This window comes from Globicephala melas, chromosome 16, assembly GCF_963455315.2.
Source record: "Globicephala melas chromosome 16, mGloMel1.2, whole genome shotgun sequence".
In the NCBI taxonomy this organism is placed as follows: domain Eukaryota; kingdom Metazoa; phylum Chordata; class Mammalia; order Artiodactyla; family Delphinidae; genus Globicephala; species Globicephala melas.
Window position 1 is genome coordinate 38,549,518 of NC_083329.1, and position 26,364 is coordinate 38,575,881.

The 26,364-nt window shown below is 40.4% G+C and overlaps 1 protein-coding gene across 3 annotated transcripts in view; it reads right to left on the bottom strand.

The window, feature by feature from the left end:
• Nucleotides 1-475: 475 nt before the first annotated feature.
• Nucleotides 476-26,364, bottom strand: part of A1CF (APOBEC1 complementation factor) — a 48,754-nt gene continuing 22,865 nt past the window's right edge. For 2 of the 3 annotated variants that reach the window (XM_030865559.2, XM_030865561.1), the window contains 8 exons: nt 24,848-25,086; nt 18,390-18,554; nt 15,222-15,319; nt 10,516-10,789; nt 8,366-8,571; nt 4,507-4,643; nt 3,642-3,793; nt 476-627 (listed from right to left, as the gene is read on the bottom strand). In XM_030865559.2, the coding sequence (XP_030721419.1) occupies nt 476-627; nt 3,642-3,793; nt 4,507-4,643; nt 8,366-8,571; nt 10,516-10,789; nt 15,222-15,319; nt 18,390-18,554; nt 24,848-25,086 (1,423 nt within the window). The remainder of the gene's footprint in view (nt 628-3,641; nt 3,794-4,506; nt 4,644-8,365; nt 8,572-10,515; nt 10,790-15,221; nt 15,320-18,389; nt 18,555-24,847; nt 25,087-26,364) is intronic. The other variant, XM_030865560.2, reaches the window with a different exon arrangement.

Genomic DNA, 26,364 nt, shown 5'->3' on the forward strand with positions numbered 1-26,364 from the left:
GGGAAATGTGCTTTGAAAAGCATCTCCTACTGTCCCTCAGCCTTTTGTGACTTTGTGTATTACAAAAGCAGCTGTAAGCCAGGGGTTAAGACTCTGGAATTACTTGGCCCCCTTGGTTGTTACTGGTTGTCCAGGTCTGCTTAGCCCCTGAAATCTTGCTGGCTAAAAGATCTCTCTCCACTCTGTCAGGGTTTGTAAACACACTCCCCAGACACTCAGGAACCTTGGAAGAACAACTTTGGGGGGCAACTGCTCTTTAGCTTCCTGTTAGATAAATGGCTCCTTAACATTGGATTTCATTAGAAATAAAGTTCTCATATCATGATTCTACAGTTAGTATCAATGTAAGCTGTACAGTCTCAGGAAAGGCATCACTCTGGGACAAGTATTACGTGTGATCATTAGGGGACCGAGTTAGAGGTGTATTTCTTCTAGATTGAGTTTTGTGTGTTTTATTCTTAAAAGAAAGATGTCTTCAGAAGGTTCCATAGCCATCCCCTTGGGCAGTCACTGCAAAAGTGGGGTAGACCTCATACGTTGCATACGCTGCTAAGTCTTGTCCCAGGGTCACCGCTTGCTTGAGCTGGGCTGCAGACACAGATGCAGCTGCGTTAGGGACAGCATAGCCTGGAGGAGAAGGCAGAGAAAACTTCATGAAAGGGATTCGGATTTGCTTCCTTTTGGCTTACGGTCTTTATGAAAGATGAAAATTTAACGTATTGCTTAAAGCCAAAAGTTAACGTGTACATTTTAAAAGGTGCCCTCAGGGGATGTAATATCTGGACTCATTGATTAGGGAAGAGTCTTCCTCAGAGTGGGGTCGACCATTTATATCAGAATCGTTTCACTCTTAGAAAACTGGCAACATGGGGGATAGACCCCAAGAAACAGAAACTTGACAGAATGCGGAGCTGATTAAAGTTTGATGTCCAGAACTTTTTCAGAGGGTCTCAGAACTTGTAAAGGAGGGGAGGCAGTTGATGGGTTGGCAAGGAGATCGGGGTGGGCCCTGTGGGTCTGGTTCTGCTGCATCCCCACCCTCACCTAAATAGAATATTAAAAACCATTGCCTTTACCCAGGGAGGTTTGTAGGGACTGGGTAGACCAATAGGAGAAGTAGTTAAAGTTTTAGCATATTTCTATATAGCACCATAAAAGCACATACCTAGGGTGTCCACATTTTGGTCTAAATGGATAGGACAAACAATACCTCACCCCACCATCGAGCTGTGTTTGATGTATGCAGAGGTCTTAGTGCTCGTCCTTACTGTCGGAGAACTAAGGGGCTTGAGTGATAAGGACATACTCATGTGCTTTTGTATTGCTATCATGTCTAGCTGATTAATACTTTTGAAGAAAAGAGCATAATAGCTATTATCTAAAAGCAGTATTTCCCTGTTAATGTCTTAGACCCAAATCTGGTTATTTCTGAGATGATCCCCAAATTGTGAAAGAGGATGAGAAAAAGGGAAAAAGTATGCTTAAACAGCAAATGGGGACCTGATTTTAAAAAAGAAAAGAAAAGAAAGAAAGCGCATTTGGTTTATGTGTTGTGGAAGTCCGCCTAAACCCAGGCACGTTGATTTCTTTCTGGTGGCTTCTCAGGAAGTGGTAGTGGGAAGCTGGCTGGACTATTTGTAAAAAATTTGAATCCCCTCCTTGGCTCGTGCACTTTGGGCAGTAATGCTGACTAACGTGCTAGTGAAGTTTGGTACATTTTCCAAGGATATGAGAAATATGTTAACAATTACTTTCATAATTTTGGAAACAGTATTTCTAAAGTAAGTAAGTAAAATATACGTGTATGTGCGTGTGTAGCGTAGGTTTTACCTTTAGGGATTTTGAAAAGCAAATTGAATTTTCTTTTTCAATTTGGCTAATTTCTAAAGTACCAGAGCATTTGTGTTTTAAATAGATTCTTCCCTTGGAGCCTATTATTCTTTACTTGACTCCATAGCAAGTTATAAAAAATCTTCTCAAATTCTTAGGCATTCCCAAGGCAATTCTCATGCTCTAAATAATTTTTTATTTCTTGTAGGAGCAAATAAAAGTGAGGATAAGATAAAATATTTTTGGGCAAAGAGCAAATCCTTTCCAATGTAAAAGCAAACTTTAAAATTCTCCTGGCAGTGGCTCATTTATTTTTATAGTACATTAATTTGGTGTCTTTGGGGTACAGCTTTCTGCAAGACAGGGCCTTAACTTTCTGCAAGAACTGAGAAGCCTGGCACAAGACACCCCGTTTCATGGAAAGCAAGCACGGCGCTGATGGCTGCAGCACAGCCCAGGAAGGACCTGGCCCTCGGCAGTTGTTGCCTTGATAACCTCGAAGGGGTACATCACACATCTTCTCCACGTTCTAAGAGCAAAGCTGGAATTGAGGTCACATTTGTGTGGGAAGCATGATTAGTTTCGGCTTCACTTGCCAGGATGGAGGCCACATTTGCAAGTTTTGAGAAATAAAAGGAAATGAGAGCCAGCTCAGGTGTTATGGATGTGACGTATATAGCAGTTCTCATACCTACACAGGACCGATATATGAATTAATCAATTGATAAGAATGTCTTATTTCTAGGTCTAGTCAGAACTCTCTGATTTGGGCTTATGGGAGGAGGTATGCCAACACAATGACAAGTCAGAATGACAGATTTCTTCGAAAGAACCTAAACTTTTATTACCAAGAAAGAATGGAGTTGCTCAAACTAACTGCTGAGGGAAAAATTTCCAAAAGAAATTTCTTGTCTGGTCCTCTTTAATCTCTAGAGGATTCATTTTTAATTAGTAGCATTTGTTGTAGGTACATAATAAATGGGGAAAAGTCTTTTAAATGTGACCCTGAAGGCATGTTGATCTACAGACAGACTTTAAGTAATCAGCATATGCCCCAGACCTAAATTATAGAACAGATAAAATGAGCCTGATTAGCCACTTATTGAAATGGTCTCTTTTTCATTTTCTCCATCTCTCTCTCTCTCTCTCTTTCTCTCTCTCTCTCTCTCACACACACACACACACACATACAGTTTTTGTCTTAAAATAATTTTTAAAAATCCGATCTACACGTTTCTTTCAGAAAGCAAAGCAATACAAGTAGAATTGAGTAGAACTGAAGATTAGAATTGGGGAGGGAGTCCATGGATTGCTTAAAAGCTGATTGGCCTTGGCCAAATGACTTAATCTTTCTCTTGGTGGTACTTGGTTTCTTCAGCTGTACAATGTGCGTGACGATAGAACCTGTCTCTTGTGGTGTCACGAGCATTGCTGAGATAAGTCAGTGCCTGGCACATAGTAAGAGTTCAAATAAACATCATCCACGAATGTAGTAGTAGTAGGATGTAGTAGTTCTAAACTCTCTTACTAAAAGTAAAAACCCAAACAAACTAGACGCAGAGAGATTGATTCATTTAAGGTCACACAGCTGCTTATAGCTGAGCTGAGACTAGACCCTCCTCTGCTGCCCAGCTCAATTCTCTTGCCTTGTTAATGGCTCGCTCATCGGGCAAATTCTTTTTGGTCACAGGTGGTGTAAATCAGATTTATTGTAGTTGAAGTTCACAGATAACTCTGTGAGTCCATGGTCCCAAAGAGGGTCTCCCAAACACTCTCTGCAGGGTGCCATTTCTGGCATTATTTTTCCATACCTGGAAATGCGGTAGCAGAAGCGGCAGCAGCAGCTGCGGTCTGGGCATCGGCTCCATCGGTGGGGATGCCCAGGGTCTGCAGGGTGTACTCGGCTGCATATGTCTTTGCTTCATCCACATAGGCACTTAGCTTCGGGGGTGTGAAAGGGTGGCTGGAAAGCAAAGTCAGTCAGGGTGTGCATTTTAAACTTATGTAGCTGAGACAGGTGAAAACCTAAGGCGCTGTTCACTTTTTTGATCGGATAATGGAATTTTGCGTGGGGACCTAGCACTCTCTGCTTTTAAAGCTTCCAGATATACATACATGTTGGAGCATTTGTGAATGGACCTAGAACATCGGTGGACGATGACATTCCTGGAGCGTACTTGCAACTCGTTGTAAGTTCTTTCTAATGTATGTGTGAAACAGGATGGTTCCTAAAACATGTAGAAATGCAGGCTCAAGGTAAAATTGAGAAGGTGATAACCACTAATAGAGAGGTTATAGCTTTGGTTCAAAACTTAAATGGCAGGGCATGGTGTTATTAGGTATAAAAGGGCAGTTTCGTATGGTTCAACCCAAATACTACACAGATAAAAGGGTGGGCTATAGTTTTCACTTCTATTACACTTAACATCTGCAGTTTTCCATTGGTTGGTGAGAGTACACAGTCTTCATTGTCTATATGAAATTTAGGGGCTTTGAGATGCTAGTCTCATGGCTGTCACATATATCCCAAATACACATCTCAACGTTTGCACTGAATGAAAAATGAGTAGGTTGTAGACTTGAATATTTATCTTATTTAGATAGTGATAAAATACACTTAATTCACAAGACTCGTTCTAAAATCGAAATGATTAGGAATTTGGAGAAGTTACACACATGACAGGATTCTGGCTGGACAGGGCAGGAATAGTTATTTTGTATAAGAAGAGTTGTCTTTGATCTTGTCCAATGGCAGAGTGCAGCTGATATACAGGTTGTCCCCAGTTATTTTTCTGACAAACTTCTTCTAATATCTACAAGAGCAAAAAAAAAAACAACAAAAAAGTGACTTCCCTTCCAAATATCACATTTGCATTATTTCTCTAACTTTCAGGTTTTTAAACTTGAATCTTCAGAGTTTAAGCAAATATAAGAAGAGATAAAATGCCACATGGTTTAATGACTCATAAAATTTAAGATGAACTCAATTTGAACTCCATTTAAAATGTTGTGTCTATTAATTCAGGAAAATCATTTTCACACCATTTATTCTAATACACTTTTAGTTTAGTCCATTAGCTCTAACTTTTTACCAATAGTTTAATGTAAAATTTGTTTGGTATATTTATTCCGTTTTTTAAAAAATTGATATTCCAGGGCTTCCCTGGTGGCGCAGTGGTTGGGAGTCCGGCTGCCGATGCGGGGGATGCGGGTTCGTGCCCCGGTCTGGTAGGATCCCGCGTGCTGCGGAGCGGCTGGGCCCCTGGGCCGTGGCTGCTGGGCCTGCACGTCCGGAGCCTGCGCGCCGGGCCACGGCGGTGGGGGGCCCGCGTACCGCAAAAAAAAAAAAAAAAAAAAAAAAAATTGATATTTTAGCACTGTGTAGCTGGATTTACTCATTATTACCCTGAATCCTTCTGTTTATAATGGTTTAGAGAAAATAACCTAAGGATTTATTCCTATTTCATGTCATTTGTCATACGGTTTTAACTTTACATTTTCATAAAAATAGAGTTAAAAAGTTTAATGGGTTAGTATTTATTGATGAACATTAATAGAGGGGGTGTTGAGAGGCTTCCCTGGTGGCGCAGTGGTTGAGAGTCCGCCTGCCGATGCAGGAGACACGGGTTTGTGCCCCGGTCCGGGAAGATCCCACATGCCGCGGAGCAGCTGGGCCCGTGAGCCATGGCCACTGAGCCTGCGCGTCCGGAGCCTGTGCTCCGCAATGGGAGAGGCCACAACAGTGAGAGGCCCGCGTACCGCAAAAAAAAAAAAAAAAAATAGAGGGGTGTTGATAGTTGCAATGTCTTTGTTTGGCAAAACACCACTTCTGGCTATTTTTATGATCTGATTTTTGGAATCTTCCTTCATGCTTCTTTCCTCTGTCATTACTCCAAACCAAACCTTGCCTGAAGGCACATATTTTCTTCATGCCGAAGCCATTTCTGGTGGCCCACAAGCCCTGATGCTCCCATTGGTCAGCAGATCCAGTAAACTGTGCAAAACAGGGCGTAAGTCCTAAAAAATAACTCTTGGGACAGAACAGTTCCCAGGTTGAGTCTGTGGAATTTCTTATCTCATTTGCTCTAATGCTTATCCAGCTGTAATAGCATGACATTTTCCAGTTTATCGAATTTATAGATTGCTCCTATCTCCTCTATTAACTGTTGCTTCTTAATACTCTTAGTTTTGTAGCATCTCTTGTCATCTACAAACTGTTCTCTAAGGTTCCTGGGCAATAGTCAGTTACTTGAGCGGGCTGATATTCTGCCTGCTCGTTTGTGCCCATTGTGCAAACACATGTAAAGGATTCCAGCTCTAACTTCTGACTCTGCAGGGCAGCCTCCTCTTCTTGTTGGAAGTTCATAACTCCACCATGGAGTTGTCCAGGCTCCATCTATGCTGGTTGGGGGTGGCATGGCCCTTGATTTCTAAGATGCAGTTGCAGAAATTCAGAGACAAATTAATTAAGAAAAACTTTCATTAGTTGATAGAGATAGTTACTCATATGTTACTGTATATATTTTTTTGGTACATTTATTTTATTTATTTATTTATTTTTGCCCACGTTGGGTCTTTGTTGCTGCGCGCGTGCTTTCTCTAGTTGTGGTGAGCGAGAGCTACCCTTTTTTTTTTTTTTTTTTGTGGTATGCGGGCCTCTCACTGTTGTGGCCTCTCCCGTTGCGGAGCACAGGCTCCGGACGCACAGGCCCAGAGGCCATGGCTCATGGGCCCAGCCGCTCCGCGGCATGTGGGACCTTCCCGGACTGGGGCACGAACCCGTGTCCCCTGCATCGGCAGGCGGACTCTCAACCACCGCGCCACCAGGGAAGCCCGAGAGCTACTCTTTGAGGTGTGCAGGCTTCTCATTGAGGTGGCTTCTCTTGTTGCGGAGCATGGGCTCTAGGCACGTGGGCTTCAGTAATTGTGGCACGCAGGCTCAGTAGTTGTGGCTCACAGGCTCTAGAGTGCAGGCTCAGTAGTTGTGGCACACAGGCTTAGTTGCTCTGCAGCATGTGGGATCTTCCCGGACCAGGGCTCGAACCCGTGTCCCCTGCATTGGCAGGTGGATTCTTAACCACTGTGCCACCAGTGAAGGCCCCATATATTACTATAAAGCAGGACCAATTTCTAACCTGGATTTAATATAAAACCAGAGATCATTACTCATGCTATGGCAGTTCTTAGAACTATTACACAGAATTTATGACAATGATTATTTTTTATTTTCTAAAAATATTTCTGGGTATCCTAGTACTTTAATTAGGTTGTTTATTTTAGGTTTTAACCCAGGATAGATTGGATTGACTAGCTTTTGTGTTTTCTGAGCAAAGGTCCATCATGGCACTTACGAGATTTTATTGTAATTATTATGTGTCAGGATCCTCTCACTGGATTGCCGTGTGATTTTTGATGGCAAGGGTTGTGTTATATTCACTTTTCCATCCCCAGCACCTAGCACAATACTCGGTGCATAATGCGTGCCCCTCATATGGTTTTTGAACAGACACATGATTACTATTTACCACTCTGATAGGCATCACTTAAAAAAGAATTGTATGGGGAGGGGTAGCAGAAACTGTAGATGAGCTAATTTGTATGTATAAGAAAGCCATTAATACACCAAAAACAAACAAAAAAACCCAGTCAAGATGAGATTTTAGAAAATCAAGTTTTCTACTTGATTGCAATCATAAGGCTACTCCCACAAATTTGGGGCTTATACCTTTGGGGTGGGAGTTGGGAATTTTCCTTTAGGATATGCCAACTGTCACTCTGAACAACTGGATATTGATTATTCAGCCAAAGTGTCTCTGCAGAGAGTCCAGCATGTACTGCATGTCCAGCGGGGACAGTGTAAGGGTTAACACAGATCCTGTTTTGTTTTATTTTTAACCCTGTTGTTCAGTTTCCGTACTGGAACAACTTTTATAACTTTTAACTTTCCGATAATAAAATCATAGCCTCATGCAGAAACATGGAAACTTAGAATTGTGAAGTGAAAGCAAAAAATTTACCTTAATGTTACTGCCCAAATACAGTCATTGTAGATGACTTGATTCGATATGGCTGATGGCATCTTATAGTTAATATGAGTAATGATACACCAGAGATAGCACAGTGTTTTCTCTTAGACACAGAGCTTCCAAGGAAAGATGTTCTAAATGATCTGTTCATTCCCTGTCATGAGTGCTCTTCATTTGCCAACCAGCCTTGCTTCACTTTATTCTCATTTAAGGTATTGGTTGATAATTCTTGGTAGTGCTCAGAATCCTTGCATTTCAGTGGAAGATTACTTAAGATGTCAAATTTCATGATTTTAAAAAAAAGAGTCTAAAATGAAACAATTGTACTCAACACCCACTTTTCTCTCACAGTACATTATGTTGATTGGCCGCTATATCTATTTAATAAAACAAAACAAAACAGCAGCTGAAGTAGGGATCAAGTCAAATCCTTTGACAAATGGTGAATGATGGTCTTTGGCCCAACTTATACAAACTATCCAAGCTATCTCTGGAATAACGTTACCTACCTGTGGAGCAAGTTTAATTCCTTGGGGTTTTAAAGTGACAGGATTCATTGGGGTGAGCTCCATCCCAGGCAAAAGATCATAGAGTTTGTCTTCTCTCTTGTCTCCTTTGACCTGGTATCCTCGACCCAGGCCTGTGTAAGCCAAATAGCCACGGCCGCCCAGTCCTCTCACTCCCGCAGCCCCTACAGGTACATTCATGTAAATTTCTAGGAATGTAAGAAGGCATTAAACCGAATCAAACCACCAGAAAATCACCCTGAATCTTACTGTAATGGAAAAGTTAGCCCAAGTCACATTGATTATTTCCCTGAAGACAGATAGAAAACTCCAGGATTCTAAAGTAATGAAACTCAACATAAGATAGGGTTCACCACAGGTGTCCTTTTTTTTTTTAACTGTCTGTAGAAGAAAGCAATACTATCAAAGCTATGGATAAGTACACGTGCAACTTTAAAGCTTTGGTACAGAAATTTTGCAATTTCTCTCTTCAATTAACCTTTCGTTGACATTTTTCTGTAGACTAATAAATGTTGGGAATGTATTTATTAAAACATCCCAGCATAATATGACCACATGTATTAAAATAAGTCTTGCCTTTTTGTCTTTGATCAGTAAATTAGAAATGAATTCTAGTTTCCCTAATATTCCATTCGTGATGGCCTGCTGGAAAACCAACATTTAGAAAATGTGTTTTAAAACTCACCATTTTCTCTCTTATATTCTATCAATGTGAGGCTTAAATTTCCATTGAGTTTCATTAATAGATTCCTTTTGATTTTTTGTTTTGCCACATTGCTACTTTGATTTCCTATTGGTGGCATAAAGAGATAAAAAATTAAATTGATTACCCTTCATCCATGAATATCATTCATTGATTCCTTTCTTGTTATAAGACAGGTATTTTTTCCCTTGGAGTGAAGTTTGTTTTTTTCCTACATTACAACTGGTTGACAACTTATACTTAATGTAGGGATTGTTTAATGATGTGATTTAGATTATAAATGTACAGTGTTTTAATGACATAATTATCAAACCTATAGACAGATCATCTTGAAGGAAATCCTGAAGATTTCTTTTACATTACAATTTTGGGTGGAGTATTATGAGTATGGAAATTTTAAGGCTGTTGAAGACTAGAGTTCCTAGGATGGTCAATTCAGTTCTCCTGAAAAATAGTAAAACACAGTAAGATAATTGTTTTCACAGTAATCTGGACATGCCCCTTTGCTTCTAGTCAAACCCAAGAATAGAATTAAGTACACAGTTTGCTGTTGAATTGCTCAGACTGGTATCATATCTGGCAGACAGATCTGAGATTCTGTAGGCATTGGTTCCTAGCAGAACCACTCTGAAGGATCCCATTAGGCAGAGACAAAACAGTTTCTTGAAAATAAAACATGCTTTCCTTATCTTTTACATTTTTTGAAATAACTGAGCTCAGAAAACTGCTTGAACATTTGGAATTCTCACAGGATTCAGCAGGAAAACGTGTTGTTTGGCAGTAAGATTGAGGTCGCGTTTTTTTTGTTTTTTATTTTTCTATTTGGACTTTACTATTTGTTTCCTGATATCCTGGAGAAAAAAGTTGATTTCCTTAGTAATGTGGCTTTTTAGAAGGCATAGCACATATTTCTTGGGGGAGATCAGATGAGAGCATCTCATATATCTGTTAAATATATTTATGATGAATTGTGATTTATATATGGATGTGATGGCACTGACTCACCATCCAATACTCATGTGTCTTGATATTTGAGGTAACTGGTTTCCACTGAACCATACTGCTCTCAGTTGGAAGTTTTGTAATGAGTCACATATGACTCCAATATGGTAGTACAGTGATAAGGAAGAAACTAATAATCGTAGACCCGAGTTTTAGTTTGTACACATTTTACGGGCCCATGCAAAGATCAGATGTGTACATCAGACTCATTTATACTATGTTCCGACCAAGTTTTTTCAATAACCAGTTGTAATGTGAAAAAAGATTCATATGGAAGGAAAACTATTGATATAATATTTGATTTTCAATAAACAATTTTCCAGTTCTTGTCTCCCAGTGGACCCGTCCAATTTGTCTAAGGCTATTGCAATACAAAGCATTTGAAATCGCAGAGTTTTTTTCTAAGGCAAGAGCTGATTAATGTTACCTCTAACAGAAGGGGCTCTGATAATGGCCCTGTTGCCAAGATGTCCTTTGGTGGCTGGGAAATGAAGGCTGGGAATTGCTGTGTAGGCCTGGGGGGCATAGAAGACAGGAGCTCCAAGGTAGGCTGTGGTGGGATCATAAACATGGCCCAAGGAGTAGGTGTACTCTCCCTGAAGCATGGTGCCCCTTCCACCTGTTCCTCGGGTGTACCTAACATAACTATCCTTGTCCACTGGTTTGGCTAGGGTCACTTCGATGGGGGACCCATCCAGCACCTGTTTTAGACAGCAAGGAAAAAGCAATGTGAAAAGACATGAAGACAGCCAGGTGTGACTGAGCCCTAGTAACACGTCTCCTTCTAAGTGTTAGTCTAGTTGCTGCTGTGTTTACTGACTGTTTCACTTATATGTGTGAATGGAAAATATTGCCTCTCATATCAGTAAACAAAGGACGTTGCAGCCATTGAGCCATCACATTACATACTCCCCCAACGGTGATCCTGAGGAAACTCAGGATGTGAAAACACAGGATACTGGCCCCAGAGCGCTGAGATGCATATCAAAGGAATGATTTCAATGAGCACAGACTCTTGCATCTTCCTATACATAGAAAGTGCTAAATTCCTTAACTTGAGATATCTGGCTTTCTTTAACTAACAGTAATCTTTTGGTGTTCCAACCACCTGGTCTTTGTTGCAAAAACTCCTACATATCCTGGCTCTTCTCTTCCCTCTTCGGAGCAATCCCTTAGAGCTATCTGAGAGGCTGTCTCCTGGGCTTGAAGTCCTCAGAATATCCACAGAATAAGACGTAATTCTCAACTTTTAGATTGTGCACTTTTTTTCCATTGACATATGTATCTTATCTTTTCATAGGTTCTTGTTTTGTGTGCCAGCTGAGTTTTCCCTGAGTGGTTTGTTGGTAAATTGCATATAATCTATCAACAGGTTTGACAGTGAAAAATTGTCCACTGTCTATTGACATATTAGTTACAAATGTATTAAGTGAATGCAGTTACTGAGACAGAGAATTATGTAATATTTATATGTGATATATATTTTTAATTATCTATTTATATAATTATTCTAAGAAATTTTAGGTTAATTATGGATGGAATATAATCTCCAGTACCTAGCACAGTGTAATGAAGATAAAAGGAAACCAATAAAAGATCTTACCAATTGTTAACACCTTGGCATGGGCAGCATATCAGGCCTTTCCAGCTGCCAGCCAGGTATGTGTCTTACTTCTTGGTGCAGTTATGCAATAGGTGAATTTTTACTGGAAGAGAAGTGAGGCTTAAAAGTGGGGCCCTACTTAAGAAAGAGGAATCATTGAGGGTACTGCATTGTCCCCTGTAGGCACTTCCTTATGAAGCAACCTTTTGATCTGCTGAACAGCTGGGAACTAACAAACAGGGATGGCAGGGCAGTACTGAAGTTTCTCAAGTCAGGCACTACTTAAAACTTGTCCTCAAGAATTGTTGAAGTGTTGTTTTCTGACACATGTTTCTGACATTTTGTAACCAGATCCGGATATTGAAGATAATGGCTGTGTGTGCATCTACAAGTGGGACTTGCTTTTACGTGCTGCTTGCATACACAAAAGATAAAGGTAGCTCTCAACAAATACTTGATAGATGGGTGAATTTCTTATCAAAGGGACAAGGTGTTTTGAGGAAACAGTTGGTGGCTCCTTTCAAATAAGAATGTCGTTTGTTATAAAGAAAAGAAGTGATGTAAAGCGTTCCTGCAAAAACTCCCTTTCACAGCAGCTCATGATTTCATGAGTGATTCAGTGGCTCCTGCATCACTGAAGTCTGCTGGACAAAATTTGTGCTTTATGGTCATCCTGATCATTTTGGTCAGCCTCTTGTTCCTAGTCACATGTATCTACCCTACTTTTTAGTAGCAGGAGTCAGTATCAAATACGTTAGATGGACCACATGGAGAGATAGAATTCAGCTCATACTCAACTCTATTATATTGATGTTGATGTAATTAGAAGAAACAGACTTGGAGTATTAAAGACCTTGGATGTAATTCTTTGTCTTCGGTCCTGTCTTGAGGAAGATAAGATACCCAGATAGGTCTCTGCTTATAGGAACTTCCATATCAAGAGATGTTTTTAATATTTTAACTGCAAAGTCAAATTTCTTACTGTAATAGAGTCTGTTCTGCATTACTCTGCCCCTCTAACCGTGTTTTAAATCCAGTACTGTATTTCACTTATTTGGTTTAGACGTTTCAAGATCTAGGACAATATCTTATTAAACTATATAGCCACAAGCCCAGCAAAATTTCTCTCACGTCATAGACATTCACAAGTATTTACAGAATAAGAGAATAATCACGTGCAAACTTCAATTCATCACCTTTCTTTCCAAATAGTTTTCTCTTCTTGACTCCCCTATCAGCCTTCTTCTGGTCTCCTATATTGAAAACCTATAATGACTCATCTTTATTTCTCACTGCTATATACAATCAGTTGCTTTATCCTTTGAATTCACCCCCCCATAGTCTTGTATAGAGATCTCTCCTACATTCCACTCCCACCCTTATTCAAGCCCTTATTTCTTCCCATTTGAGTGACTATAATAGTTTTTTAACTAGTTCCAATTACATCTCTCACTCTACTCTATGAAACTTCAATTCTTAAGAGGTTAATTTCCCTAAATTGTTAACATGATCATTACTCCACTGCACAAAAAAAACTTCAAAGCCTCACCTTGCCTAATAAATTAAATATAAATATCCATATGTATACTTAAAAACCTTCATAGTTCCTAGGCAAACTTACTTCTGATTTTCCCATACCACATTATAGTTAAATATTATTATAGTATTTAGTATATATATTTATAATTACACTGAATATGTATTTAACTACATAATACATGTATACATTGCTATAAAAATATCTAGCTCTAAATATATTAGCTGCAAAAATTGGAAACAATTTGAATACTTTTCCATTGTGATTATTCCAATGTAATTATTTAGCATTTAATTTATGATGATCCCTTCTCAGTAAGCATCATATGTCCCTCAAGAATGTTTTCAAATTGAGAAACTAATCTACAAACTGTTATCAAAGTAATAACATTGTTTTGATAATAAATATAATCATCAATGAAGAAGAAATAATGTTTTGCTTCATAGATATGCAATTAAATATACATTAATTTTTGCGCTGCAGTTTTCCTTTTGTGTTTTGGAGTCAGTACTTCCCCCACCCCCCACCAGGATTCAAACACTTCTGTAGGCTCATAAGCCCAGGCCCCACTGTTTCTGAAGGGCCTGTGCTGGGAGACCATTTATTCGCCCTCCAGATCCACTTCCCACTGGTCTCCAGCCTCCCAGCTCCGGGAGGGTGTTCTGCATGGCATCCTCTTCAGAGTCCTGGGCTTTCTGGATTTTGATTGGATTTGGCCAATGGAGAGGCCTGGCAGGAGGTTGGAGGGAGAGAAAACAGTGAGTTCAAGCTATTTCTTCTCTTGCCTCCCTCTCTGAGAGGTCGCCTTGGCCTGGACGTGTCCACTGGCCAAAGTTCATTACTTTTCTCAGAGACCTGCTCTTTAGAATCCTGTCTCCTTTAGATTTCCTGTTCCTTCTGTAGCCCCTTGTCCCCTTGGGTTCAGGAGTGGGTGAGCCCCAGTTTCCTGCACTGTCTCTTTTAATTCCCCTACCCCACACTCATATGTTTGTAATTAGTCCCTTTGCCAACTGTCTCCTATTAGGACTGACCGATGCAAGGTCCAGCAGGTGAAACAGCCCTATGCGCATTAGGTTCGTAGCAAAGCAATCTACTTTTACTGTCTCCAATCGTATCTTGCTCTTTCCAAATTCTGTGCCTCTGTCTGAGACTACCTCTCCTTTTCCATGTTTTTTCTTTTGGAATTCTGCCCAACTTTCATGGCTTCTCTTAAATATTATCTTCTCATATCCATGAAGTTTTTCTGATTCTTTATGACCCACTCCTCTTTCCTTTGAACATTCTCACCACTTTTTTTTTTTTTCTAAACAAAACTTATCTGGCTGGACTTTGCAAAAGTTCTGCATACTTGTCTTAATCTTACAGCTGACTTTTAGGCCTTTGATAAACATCTTTGGTTTGATCCTTTTTGTATCCCAAACATTATTTAGCATGATAAGTGGTCTACAAAAGCCTTTTAATGTTTATTGGAGTAATAAGTAAATATTATATTGGTTTCTATATACAAATCAGAAGTAAGGATATAGTATTTGAGTTTTCCCCAGACCTTACTCTTGGCAAGGGGAAGAGATTCCAAGGCCTCCAGAGTTTGGAAGATCAAACTCTGAGGGCAAAATGATAACCTTAACATCTTTTTAGATTATCAGCCTCCAAAATCCTGAACTACAAAGGTGATAGTTTCTTTGAAATAGAGAAAACTGAATTGGCAAAAACACCTTGGGATAATCCACTCCAACTCTCTCTTTGTAAAGAAATTGAGGGCCAATGATATGCCCAAATCAGCCAAAATTAGAGATAGAATTGGACATATGAGCCACATCTCCATTGTATTTTCCATCACTTCTCTTTTGTTCATCTTAGATGGATTGAGGCAGCCATGTCAGAGATGGAGGAAGGCTGAGTGAGAAGGACTTACAGGACTGTTCCCTTGAATAAAACTTCCACACCAAACTTTGATGGAACCTGTACATATTTTTTCTTTGTCCTACATTACCTTCCCATTTAAAGCTTTCATAGCCTCCACCGCATCTTCTCTGTTAGTGAAGTGCACGAAAGCATAGTCTCGGATTTTCTTTACCCTCTCCACAGCACCTGGAAGCAGATTGAAAGTAGCCCCATTAGCAAACCTCAGATAGCATTGAACATGATATATTTAAGCATTTGGCTTCCAAGAATATTTTATCCTTTTTTTTTGGAGACTCTATTTAAGTAAGGAGGTCATTGAAAATATTTCCTGTGTCCAGGTTTAAAATTCTGCACATTCAACAGAATATTTTTTTCTAATTTTTAAATAATACTTATATTCTGCCTTATTATAATTTGTTGTGGATTTGTGTTTCCACTTCCTAGATTATAAGATCTTTGAGGGTAGGAATGGTATCTTGTTTTGTATATTATATAATATAAAAGATAGTAACTTATACATGGTAAAATATTATTGAGTTGAATTCAATTATTGGTCATATTATAAATATATATTTAGGTAATTACCTTTTAAATTTTATGGCTTTTTCCCCAGAAAAAATACCTTGTCTCTTTTGATTTATATAATAAAAAGTGTTAGAGTTAGGAGAGACTTTAGTAATAATTTAATTTTTAATTCATTTTACCTTAATCTATTTATTTTTAACTTAATGATTTGGAATGTAAGGTTCTGATAAGGTATGCAAGATTTATGAGTTCACATAGCTAGGAACTAGAACTCAGATCTCCCATCTGCTTATCTCTTACTCTCTTGATCAAAACAAACAAACAAAAAATAGTTTGTGAAAGAACATCTGAAAACCAAGATAGTTCCTTATGATGCTGTTCATAATATCTAAAAGTTGGAAACAATGTAGATATCTACTAATTCTACCTTGAGGTATCTCTTTTACAGAAGCATTCACACATATGCAAAAAGATCATGCATAGAGGTATTAATTATACGTCAGTTGAAATAGCAAAAATAAAACAATGTCCAATTTCATGAGAGTGATTAAATTTGGTATATTCTTTTTTTTTTTGCGTTATGCGGGCCTCTCACTGTTGTGGCCTCTCTCGTTGCGGAGCACAGGCTCTGGACGCGCAGGCTCAGCGGCCATGGCTTACGGGCCCAGCCGCTCCGCGGCATGTGGGATCTTCCCGGACCGGGGCGCGAACCCATGTCCCCTGCATCAGCAGGCGGACTCTCAACCACTGCGCCACCAGGGAAGCCCTATTCTTATTAAATAGCACTAAGGAGTCTTTAAAGAGAACAAATAGGCCTATATATACATGGAAAGATTCAGGGCCTGTTGTTAAATTTAAAAATTTACAAAAAAATAAGTATAATATCATAGCATTTATGTTTTTAAAAATCCCACCTGGCATACCTGTGCACATAAATATGAATACACACACACACACAGAAGGAGGACTGGAAGGACAAATATCAGACCATTAGTAGGGGTTACTTCAGGAATGGGGAGAAGAGTTGGGGAGAAGACAGGGGACTTTGATATTTTAATTTATATTCTCCAGTATTCTACAAATATTAACAAGGCTTATTTATATTATTCGTGTAATAAAAAAATAACAAATCAAACTATCCTGTTTTTATGTAGAGGGGTTGCTGAATATGTTGATGGTAACGTGTAAAAATAAAGTTCTACTGAGATGGTTGAGCTTTATATTTACATTTTATTATGAAATGTTGCTTACTCAATTTTAAAAATAGAACTTTTGCCTAGAGTGAAGGTAAGATGGAAACTTGTTTAACATTAACCTGTTAGTTTAGCATGTAAATTACCACCTTTTAGTTAATAGTCTCTTGGGTATATCTTGAGAGAACAGTTTTTCTCCTATCTTTAGTTTCCAGAGACAACCTAGGATGGGACCCCATGCCAGGGAGGACCAGAAGAGAGGAGAGAAGTCCTCCTTTTCCCCTCTCCCTGTCAAAGTTCAGTTATCTACCCTCTTAGGTTCAAGGTCACAAAGGCAATTAGGCTTCTACTCTATCATGTGGTTCAATGGCTATAAACTGTCTTCCTTTGCAATAATAGTAGGGTCCTAATGGAAGGATAATTTAAAAATATTGCAGTACTTCTCTCTCACCCCTCAGCATTCAACCCATGACTTCTTATGATAGTGGTTGTACAGAGCAAAATGGTCTGGCTAAGCTGAAAATAAATAAAGGTATTTGAGACCATGAATCATGAGACATGTGATTAACCGAACTTCTAACCTGGTCCCTTTATTCCTTCAGTGTCAAGTGGGGTAATTAGTGTGACTTAACCTTATGGCTTATCTTGGAAATTAAGTAAAATGTGGGCCAATGAGGACCTTTACCTTTCCAGTGTTTGCCCCATCCATCCTCCAGTGCCATCCTCCAGTGCCATCCTCCACCCAGGCTCCACTGTTAGCTCCCAGAGGCATTTTGGTATTGTCTTTACCCTAGATCCTACCTAGTGTTTTGTACACAGGGGCTGTAACCGAGTAGGGCCCTCTGGGGCCCCCAGGCACTGAAACCTAGTGGGACCTGGGCACAGAGGATGAGCAAATATTTTCAGCCAATTCACACTCCAACTCCTATCATTCACATTAGTTAGGTGGCACTTCAGATGATAATGGATTTTGATGTTCTCAAATTCTGCTTGTAGATATTGAAATCAGCTTGCATTTTTGAACAGTAATGTCCAGCCACACATGCTTTTGGAAATCTTTTTTTTTTCTTTAACTTTATTTTATTTATTTATTTTTGGCTGTGTTGGGTTTTTGTTGCTGTGCGCGGGCTTTCTCTAGTTGCGGCTAGCAGGGGCTACTCTTTGTTGCGGTGCACGGACTTCTCACTGCAGTGGCTTTTCTTGTTGCGGAGCATGGGCTCTAGGCACACGGGCTTCAGTAGTTATGGCATGCGGGCTCAGTAGTTGTGGCTCACAGGCTCTAGAGCACAGGCTCAGTAGTGGTGGTGCGCGGGCTCAGTTGTGGTGTGTGGGCTCAGTAGTTGTGGCACGCAGGCTCAGTAGTTGTGGCGCATGGGTTTAGTTGCTCTGCAGCATGTGGGATATTCCCAGACCAGGGATAGAACCCGTGTCCCCTGCATCGGCAGGCGGACTCCCAACCACTGCGCCACCAGGGAAGCCCAAGCATAAGTGTTTTTAAAGAATGTTTTGAAAAAGTAATGTTGTCTGGTATGTCCTACCTGGTTTAATATTGTTGAATTCTTTCTCAATCATCTCTTCAGAGGTAGACAGCATTAGGTTTCTTACATATAGGATTTTCACGGAAGACATTGTGTCTTCATCAACTTCTACTTCTGGTTCTGCCCAGTCTACTGCAATAGGATGTCCCCATAACTGAATTCTTCCTGTTGAGAAAGATCACAAGTACGATTAATTATATAGAAATTAGGACATCATCTCAATTCATACTAATGGACTTTTAAATTGACCCTTGAGGTCTTGATTGAGCAAGAAGACTAATATTAAAAGAGGTGATTATTGATTTTAAGAGACATTTCAAATAAGACCTGGCTAGAAGGGAGTTCTGTATGACAAGAAGCTTATTATAATGATAGGGTATAAACGGAACTCGAACGTGGTTTAGGAAAAGAATAGATTTAGGGCTCAGACATAGAGTCTAGCTTCCTGAAGCATTAGAAAGGTCATTAGGAAGTATATCTGCTGCGGTTGGAATCTGAGTGATTAGGTACCACCACTGAGCCGTCCAAAAATGGTGCTTGTGAAGGGTGGGTAGGGCTCAGGTACCCCTAGTTTCTTTTCGGTCGCTTACACTCGGTCAGAGCTCTGATCAAATATATTCCCTCCTAATTCTCGCTTTGTCAGAACATAGACAACTCAGAAATCTGGAGAAAAAGTTATTATTATTTTCCAAATTAAGACAAAGAGCAATGAAGAGTCTATGATGGGAAATTGAACTCATCTTGAAAGGGTAGCTGTTATCCATGACTACATATATATTTATATTCCTATATAACTGCAATTTATTGAGTGTCTTGCACTCCACTGTGTGTTTCCCATATTCTCTCAGTCATAGTAACTCTGTGGGGAGGGGAATGACTTTCCCAATTTTACAGAAGAGGAAATGAGCTTTTGAGAGGATACCTTACCCAGATCTATTTCACTTCTCCACTGCTCCCTTTTGTTTTTTATTACTCAACCCCTGTACCCCTACACAGTACAGATCCATGTTGAAGTGATGAGAGGAGGGTGAGGGTCAACTCAATTTCTTAATTTGATTGGAAATGTTTAAATATTACACAAGAGGCAAGTATTTTTAATCAAAATGCATCTTTTTATTCCTTAAAAAGCAGTCAGTTGGGGCTTCCCTGGTGGCGCAGTGGTTGAGAGTCCGCCTGCTGATGCAGGGGACATGGGTTCGTGCCCCGGTCCGGGAAGATCCCACATGCCGCGGAGCGGCTGGGCCCGTGAGCCATGGCCACTGAGCCTGCGCGTCCGGAGCCTGTGCTCCGCAACGGGAGAGGCCACAACAGTGAGAGGCCCGCGTACCGCAAAAAACAAACAAACAAAAAAAACACCAGTCAGTGAAAGCATCTGTGGCATTGACATTCTAAAACTCAAACAAAGGATAGATGCATCCTAATGAGTTAGCGAATCCCAGTGAGTTAGCGGGAGGCTGGCTCCTGCTATCCCAGTTGGCTGGCTACCTTGTTCTGCCTTGTAGCCCAGACAATAGTTTTCTCCATCACTCTTTTCCCCCTCCTTTCCACTCCCCTTCTACATCTCCTTTCCTTTTTATTCCATTCCCTTCCTTTCTATGCTTTACATAGACTTTACTAAGGGTCTTATCCCAAAAACCCTAAGGCTCCCAGGTGACTCTGGTTTCTGTAGCTCAGTGGTTCTCAATCTTGGCCCCATGGTAGAAGAGCTTACGAAAATATGGATTCCACTGTGTGTGCTGGACTCAGGTCCTTTCTACCTGCAAGAATAGACTGTTAAATTTTCAGAATTTTGTGAGTCAATTGATGTCACCTTGGTGGCTTGAAATGAGCCACAGTGGGAGCGTTAACAGTATAGAAATCCAAAAATATTACAAATCAGTGCTTTTGATTTTCCCCTGGGAATCGTCTCATCACTGACCTCTGGACCCTCTTTTCCAATTCTGATTTAAGTGGTCTAGGCCTCAGGATTTTGAAAAGCACCTCAGTTAATTCAGCCAAAATTGAGAACACTGTTCTAGCCCATTGGCTTTTGCCTTTCCAGACTAGGACCACGGTAAGTCATTCACAGGCCTGAAGATGTGGAAAAGGTTAAAGTGGATAGAAGTGAGAGGAGGTGCAGGGAGCAGTGATTTCCATAAACATCCCTGTGAAAGTCAGTGTTGGAAATGATTTGTGAACTTGAGCTTTGAAGTCAGACAAGTTCAAATATCAGATTAATGATCCTGGCTAGGAAACAACCTTTCTAAGCATCAGTTTCCTCATCTGTAAAATGGGACTAATAAAAGTACCTGCTTCTCAGGGTTGTTGTGAAGACAAAAGAAGGTGATGCATTAATGCATATATGAGGAATCTAGGAAAATGCTACAGATGAACCTATATGCAAAGCAGAAATAGAGACATAGACGTAGAGCACAAATGTATGGACACAAAACGGGGAAAAGGGGGGTGGGATGAACTGGGAGATTGAGATTGACATATATACACTACTATGTGTAAAATAGATAGCTAATGAGAACCTACTGTACAGCACAGGGAACTCTGCTCTGTGCTCTGTGGTGATTTAAATGGGAAGGAAATCCGAAAAGGAGGGGATATAGGTATACATATAGCTAATTCACTTTGCTGTACAGCAGAAACTAACACAACATTGTAAAGCAACTATACGGCAATAAAAATTTTTAAAAACCCACCTATTTAAAACTTTAAAAAAAAGGGACTTAATTTATCGCTTTTAGATGATAATTCAATAATGTACATTCCTCTTGAGTATTTTTGATCTATTTTTTGGGAAGTATAGTTTCCTCAGAATATGCGTTCTTTGTGTCCAATGTGAATAGTGTCACTCACTCAAATTGGGTATGATTTTTTTTAGAACTTTGTCATTTAGAAGAAAGCAAATTACATTGTAGACACAATAAATGTTTCCATACTGGGTGGTTCCCCAGGTGTTGCTATTTGCTTCCCATGCAGGTGAGTGGCTAGTGTCATTAGCTGACAGATTTAGCAGTGGATCACAAAATTTGGCTACACAACAGAATTATCTGGAAAACTTAAAATAGCAGTGCTCCAACGCCGCCCCCAGAGAAGCAGATTCAATTGATTAGAGGTTGATTTGGGCACTGGTATTGTTTAAAAACCTCTTCAGATGATTCAAATCTGTAGCCCACCATGGGCCACCCTTGATTTAGATGATCAGATCTCAAACTTGTGGTCTCAGGGGCAGTTGCATCCTGGGAGCTTGTTATAAATGCAAATGATCAGACCCCATACCACACCTACTGAATCAGGAACTCTGGGGTTGGGGGCCCCGGCAATCTATGCCTTAACAAGCCCTCCAGGTGATTCTGATGGAGGTTAAGATTGCAAACCACTGTTGGAACTTTTTTTCAGAGTATCCTTAGAATGCTTTGATAATGCCTGAACTGGATGCATCAACTTTGTTCTACGTACACCTCAGTAAAGATGCAATGTCAAGAGGGAGCTTCCACTGTTGGAGGAGGTAGGTGGTGGGAGGCCATATACCACTTTAGACCACAATTTTCTCTCTGTCTTCAAGTCTGGATCAATTAAGAAGGAAAAGCTTCTTGTGGTCCTTGCTTATCACGTTTCTTAAAGCTCTCCTTGTCCATTCAAACTGGGGTCTCCAGAGGATTGCCCATTACTGAAATCCTGTGTTGTTGCTTAATCTATGGTGAGGTCATAGGTAGATGTCCAAATGGGTAATAGATTTTACTCTCAGGCTTCAGTAGAAAGGAAGCAGTTTGCTCTGGCTGGCTTACTCACCGCCTCTTGTTAATCTGCTGATGAGGCAGTCTGACTGAACTCCAGCGGACTGAAACTCAACCAGCTGAGGCCAACTTAAAGGGCAACAAGCAAAGTGGGCGGGGCTGCCTCACATCATGATGAGGATGAGAAAATGCCTGGGGAGAGTGAGGCAGCCTATATATTGCTGCGTCCTGGCCAGAGCATTCATAGCGAGAGCTCAGGATCTTGGGTGGAAGCATAACACGGTGCTTGAGAATTCTTGCCACCTAGCTGCTCAGCCTTGCCCGGCCTAGTCAGTTCAACTCAGGTAAAGAGAAGCTCTTTCTGTGGGTCAGTGTGCTGTTTTCTTTGAAGAAGGGAAGCTGACGGGAAGTTTTAATTCCCTAGGAACACTGATTGTCCGGCTGCTGAAAACTCTCTCTCCCATTTTGGACCCTCTTTCACTGCCATCCTCCCCCATCCCCCAAATGACTGTACGTATTTGTTTTTACAGGTAATGAAGGAGGAAAATGATTAATGTGGGGTGGAATAGTGGAAGCTGGTTTCTCAGTGAAGTGGTGGCTAAGCTGGGGCTTTGAATGCCGTGAGTCAGTAGAGACGGGAAGGGGCAGGTCATTCTAGGAGGGGATACAGCCTTCGAAATAAAGGATACAAAAAACGAGCATGGTGTTGTCTAGGCCACTGAGTTTGTCCTGATAGAAAGGAGGGTGTTTATCGTGAAAAAGAAGGTCCAAATTGTTTGAAAAGAACTGGGGCCCCGAGTGAAAGGCCTTGAATGACGAGCTCAGAGGTTTATGCTTTATCTCATATGCAGCAGCAAGTTGGTGAATATTTTTGAACTAATGAGTGAGTGACATCATTCAGCCTCTTAACAAGGAGAGATTGAATTCCTACTATTTGGAAGAACTTGTGGAAAGGATGATATGTTATTTTACGAATACTACTCTGGTGGTAATGTTTAGGATGGAGTAGGTGGGGGAGGTGGGGGGCTGGGGGCATCAAAGAGAAAGCAGAGCTGGGAGAATACTTAGGAGACCTTGAAAAAAAATAATCCAAGGTTGGGAATATATGTGTTTAGCCTACAGTGATGACCTGAGAACAAGATGGATAGGAGGCACTTTTCGAAGGCAGAATTGTTGATGTTGAAGAGGACAGCAAAATATTAAGTTCAGGTCACTGAGAGGCTAGGTAAGCAGCGTGGGGAGTTCTAGTGATTCTATGCACCTGTGAGTCAGGCGACTTGACCGCTTGGGTAGTGAAGAAGTAGTGAATGGAAGCTTCCCCATTAAAAATATCCACCTCAGATCAAAACATTTTTACTGTCAAAATTTTAAATATTGATTTCATCTTCCCTAGTCTTTGCAAAATTTCTCTTTCCTATGTTTTATAGCAATACTGTTACACATGTATAAAATATATTAATAATATTATATTGAATCTAAAAAATATCCACCTCTCAATAGATTCAGCCATTTTGGGGGATATCTCATATTTTTTCACTTTAAGCTGCCTTCATGAAAATATTATTAAAACATATTCCCCAAGCTCAGAAGCCATCTTTCAATTTTGAAAATTTCTGGAGGGCTACTCCTATTGGTTTTATTTTAAAAAATAAAAATAAATGTAGGTGTTTTTATTGCTGTTTTGCTTTGCTTTAGATTCTGGTGACTTCCACAGTGCTTAAGAGAATCCTTGATTCCAGTGTGTTCAATATGCCATTCTTGACATACTTATCATTTTAATATTCATTTTAATACCTTTGTGTACGTTTGGGAAATATTTTATAACAAGCACAGGACTTTCAATAATTTTTCCTGAGTTGATCTTAGTGGGGCAGTGTCTTGGTGGAGTCTTCTAAACCCAGGAATTTATGGCTGTTGACCAAATAGGACCTACCTCGTGGTTGTAGCATCTAACCAAGGTGTCCTTCTATGGAAAGCTATTATTTCTATTACCTAAAATTAGACAAATTATTAGACACTAGGAAGTTATAATAAAAGTACGTCATTTTGGGCTTCCCTAGTGGCGCAGTGGTTGGGAGTCTGCCTGCCGATGCAGGGGACACAGGTTCCTGCCCCGGTCCGGGAGGATCCCACGTGCCGCGGAGCGGCTGGGCTCGTGGGCCATGGCTGCTGAGCCTGCGCGTCAGGAGCCTGTGCTCCGCAACGGGAGAGGCCGCAGCAGTGAGAGGCCCGCGTACCGCAAAAAAAAAAAAAAAAAAAAAAAAAGTACGTCATTTTAATTGTCATTGGGATAATGTATCACTTGCATATTTATTATTTCTACATTATAATGGATAACATATACCCTATTTCTAATAAGCCTGATAACAAAAACTATATACAAAGATAACTGTTGATTGATAAATTTACTTTTAAGGAGATTCTTCAGTTTAAAGATTCAGTATAGGGTTGCTATAACTTCAAGTTCTGGATTTCTCCTGTGCAATATACATTGGATTTAACGCACGAAGTGAATAGTTTTCAGAACCCAATCTGTGAAAACTTCAGGGAACTGAATCAACTGTGAGATAAATAAGAAAGACCGAGAGTTTAAAAAATGTAACATAACCAGAGATAAAGAGCAAAAAAAAACCGAACAACAGGCTTCTGTTTCCTTTGCTAAGGAGCACAGCAGCCTGAGGCAGGCAGGACGGGAGTGGAGAAGTCTCCTCTTTGAGGAGGGGTCCTAACCTGGCAGAAGCTTCCTCCGGGCCATGGCAGCTGCCCGATGATTCTCATACTCCACGAAAGCAAAGCCCCGGTTTTTGGTTTTATCGGCAGCACTTGGGTAGACAATGACATCCACAACTCCTTCGGTGACCTTTTTCATCTCTGATAAGATTTCTTCTCTCTTTTTGGTTTTTGGGATTCCCCCAACAAATAATCGGCAGTTGTCCACGCTGGCACAAACCCCTAACAGACGCCCATTTCTGCGAAAACAGCAGGGATTTTGATTGGGGAGAGTCCTTGCTTGATTAAGGTTTAAGACGGAAAATGAAAATATATATTGAAATTGAAAATATCAGGCCAGGACCTGATATGGCCTGTGGATATGGAACGTTTGGTCGTCTTACTGTTTAAACTGGTTTTGGAAAGTGGTAGCTGCTTTTGAGAAACTGGAAGTTCTGTCAACCTTGGTTCTGCATTTTTAAAGAAAAAAAATAGTTGAAACTGAGTTGCGTCTGCTGTCTTTAGAGTATATGTAGATTCACTAGTTATTGTGAATCCTCGACACTCCCTAATACATCGTCAATCCTGAGGTCTTTACACCTGGCTCAATGTACTCTTGTATCCTGCCCTGGAGGTATCTGAGGTTGCAACCCCTGGTGCTCCCTTTTTTTCCAACCAAATAGAGAAGCTATTCTGACATGATCATTATTAAAGATAGTCCCTTATACAGAACAGAGTTTCACATATTATTTGGCCGACACAAGGAGCCCGTGAGATGGGCAGAATAGGTATTGTTTCCATTTTACAGTTGAAGAGCTTGAGACTCCAAGATATTAAGTGACTTGCTTAAGATTTTGTGGATTTTGAGAGTTAAAATTGGCCTCTGGATTCAGTTTAATCCCTGTTTCTTCCACTGTGCAGTGTTGCTTATCAGCCAGTTGGTGGATACCTTCGTTGGCAAGGTGTGGGTTGGTTCAACTTTTCTGGGGGGCATGTGGGAAAATGTATCAAAAGTCTTAGGTGTGCGTAACCTTTGGCCAAATAATGCCCCTCTAGGGGAGTGTCCTTAGAAATAAAGATGAGCATTAGCATTTTTGTGTAAGGTTATTCGCTGCTACTGTTTACAATAGCTCCCAAATTGGAAATGAGCAAAATAGTGCATCGTGCAGGACTGGTTTAATGTATCTCAGCTGAGGTGGCTGACTCTGGGGCTGGACATTTCCTCATTGTATACCGTGGTATGTTTGTCATCCCTGGTTCTTGACCACTAAATGCCAAGTGCCACCTGTTAGGTCATCCAAGAATGCCTCTTCATCTTTCTCTGTGTCCCTTAGGGGGACAGTATTGCTCCTGGCTGGGATGCACTGGTATATAAAAGATGAGCGTTCATAACATAGGATGCTCTGTGGTCAATAAACATAGTAACATAGGAGAATAAACATAGTAACGTAGGAGAGTATTTGATGGTTGAAAATACCAGTTCACACTGTGCTGCTGGGTTTAAAAAAAAATGTAAAATGAGTACATGAGAAAGCCAT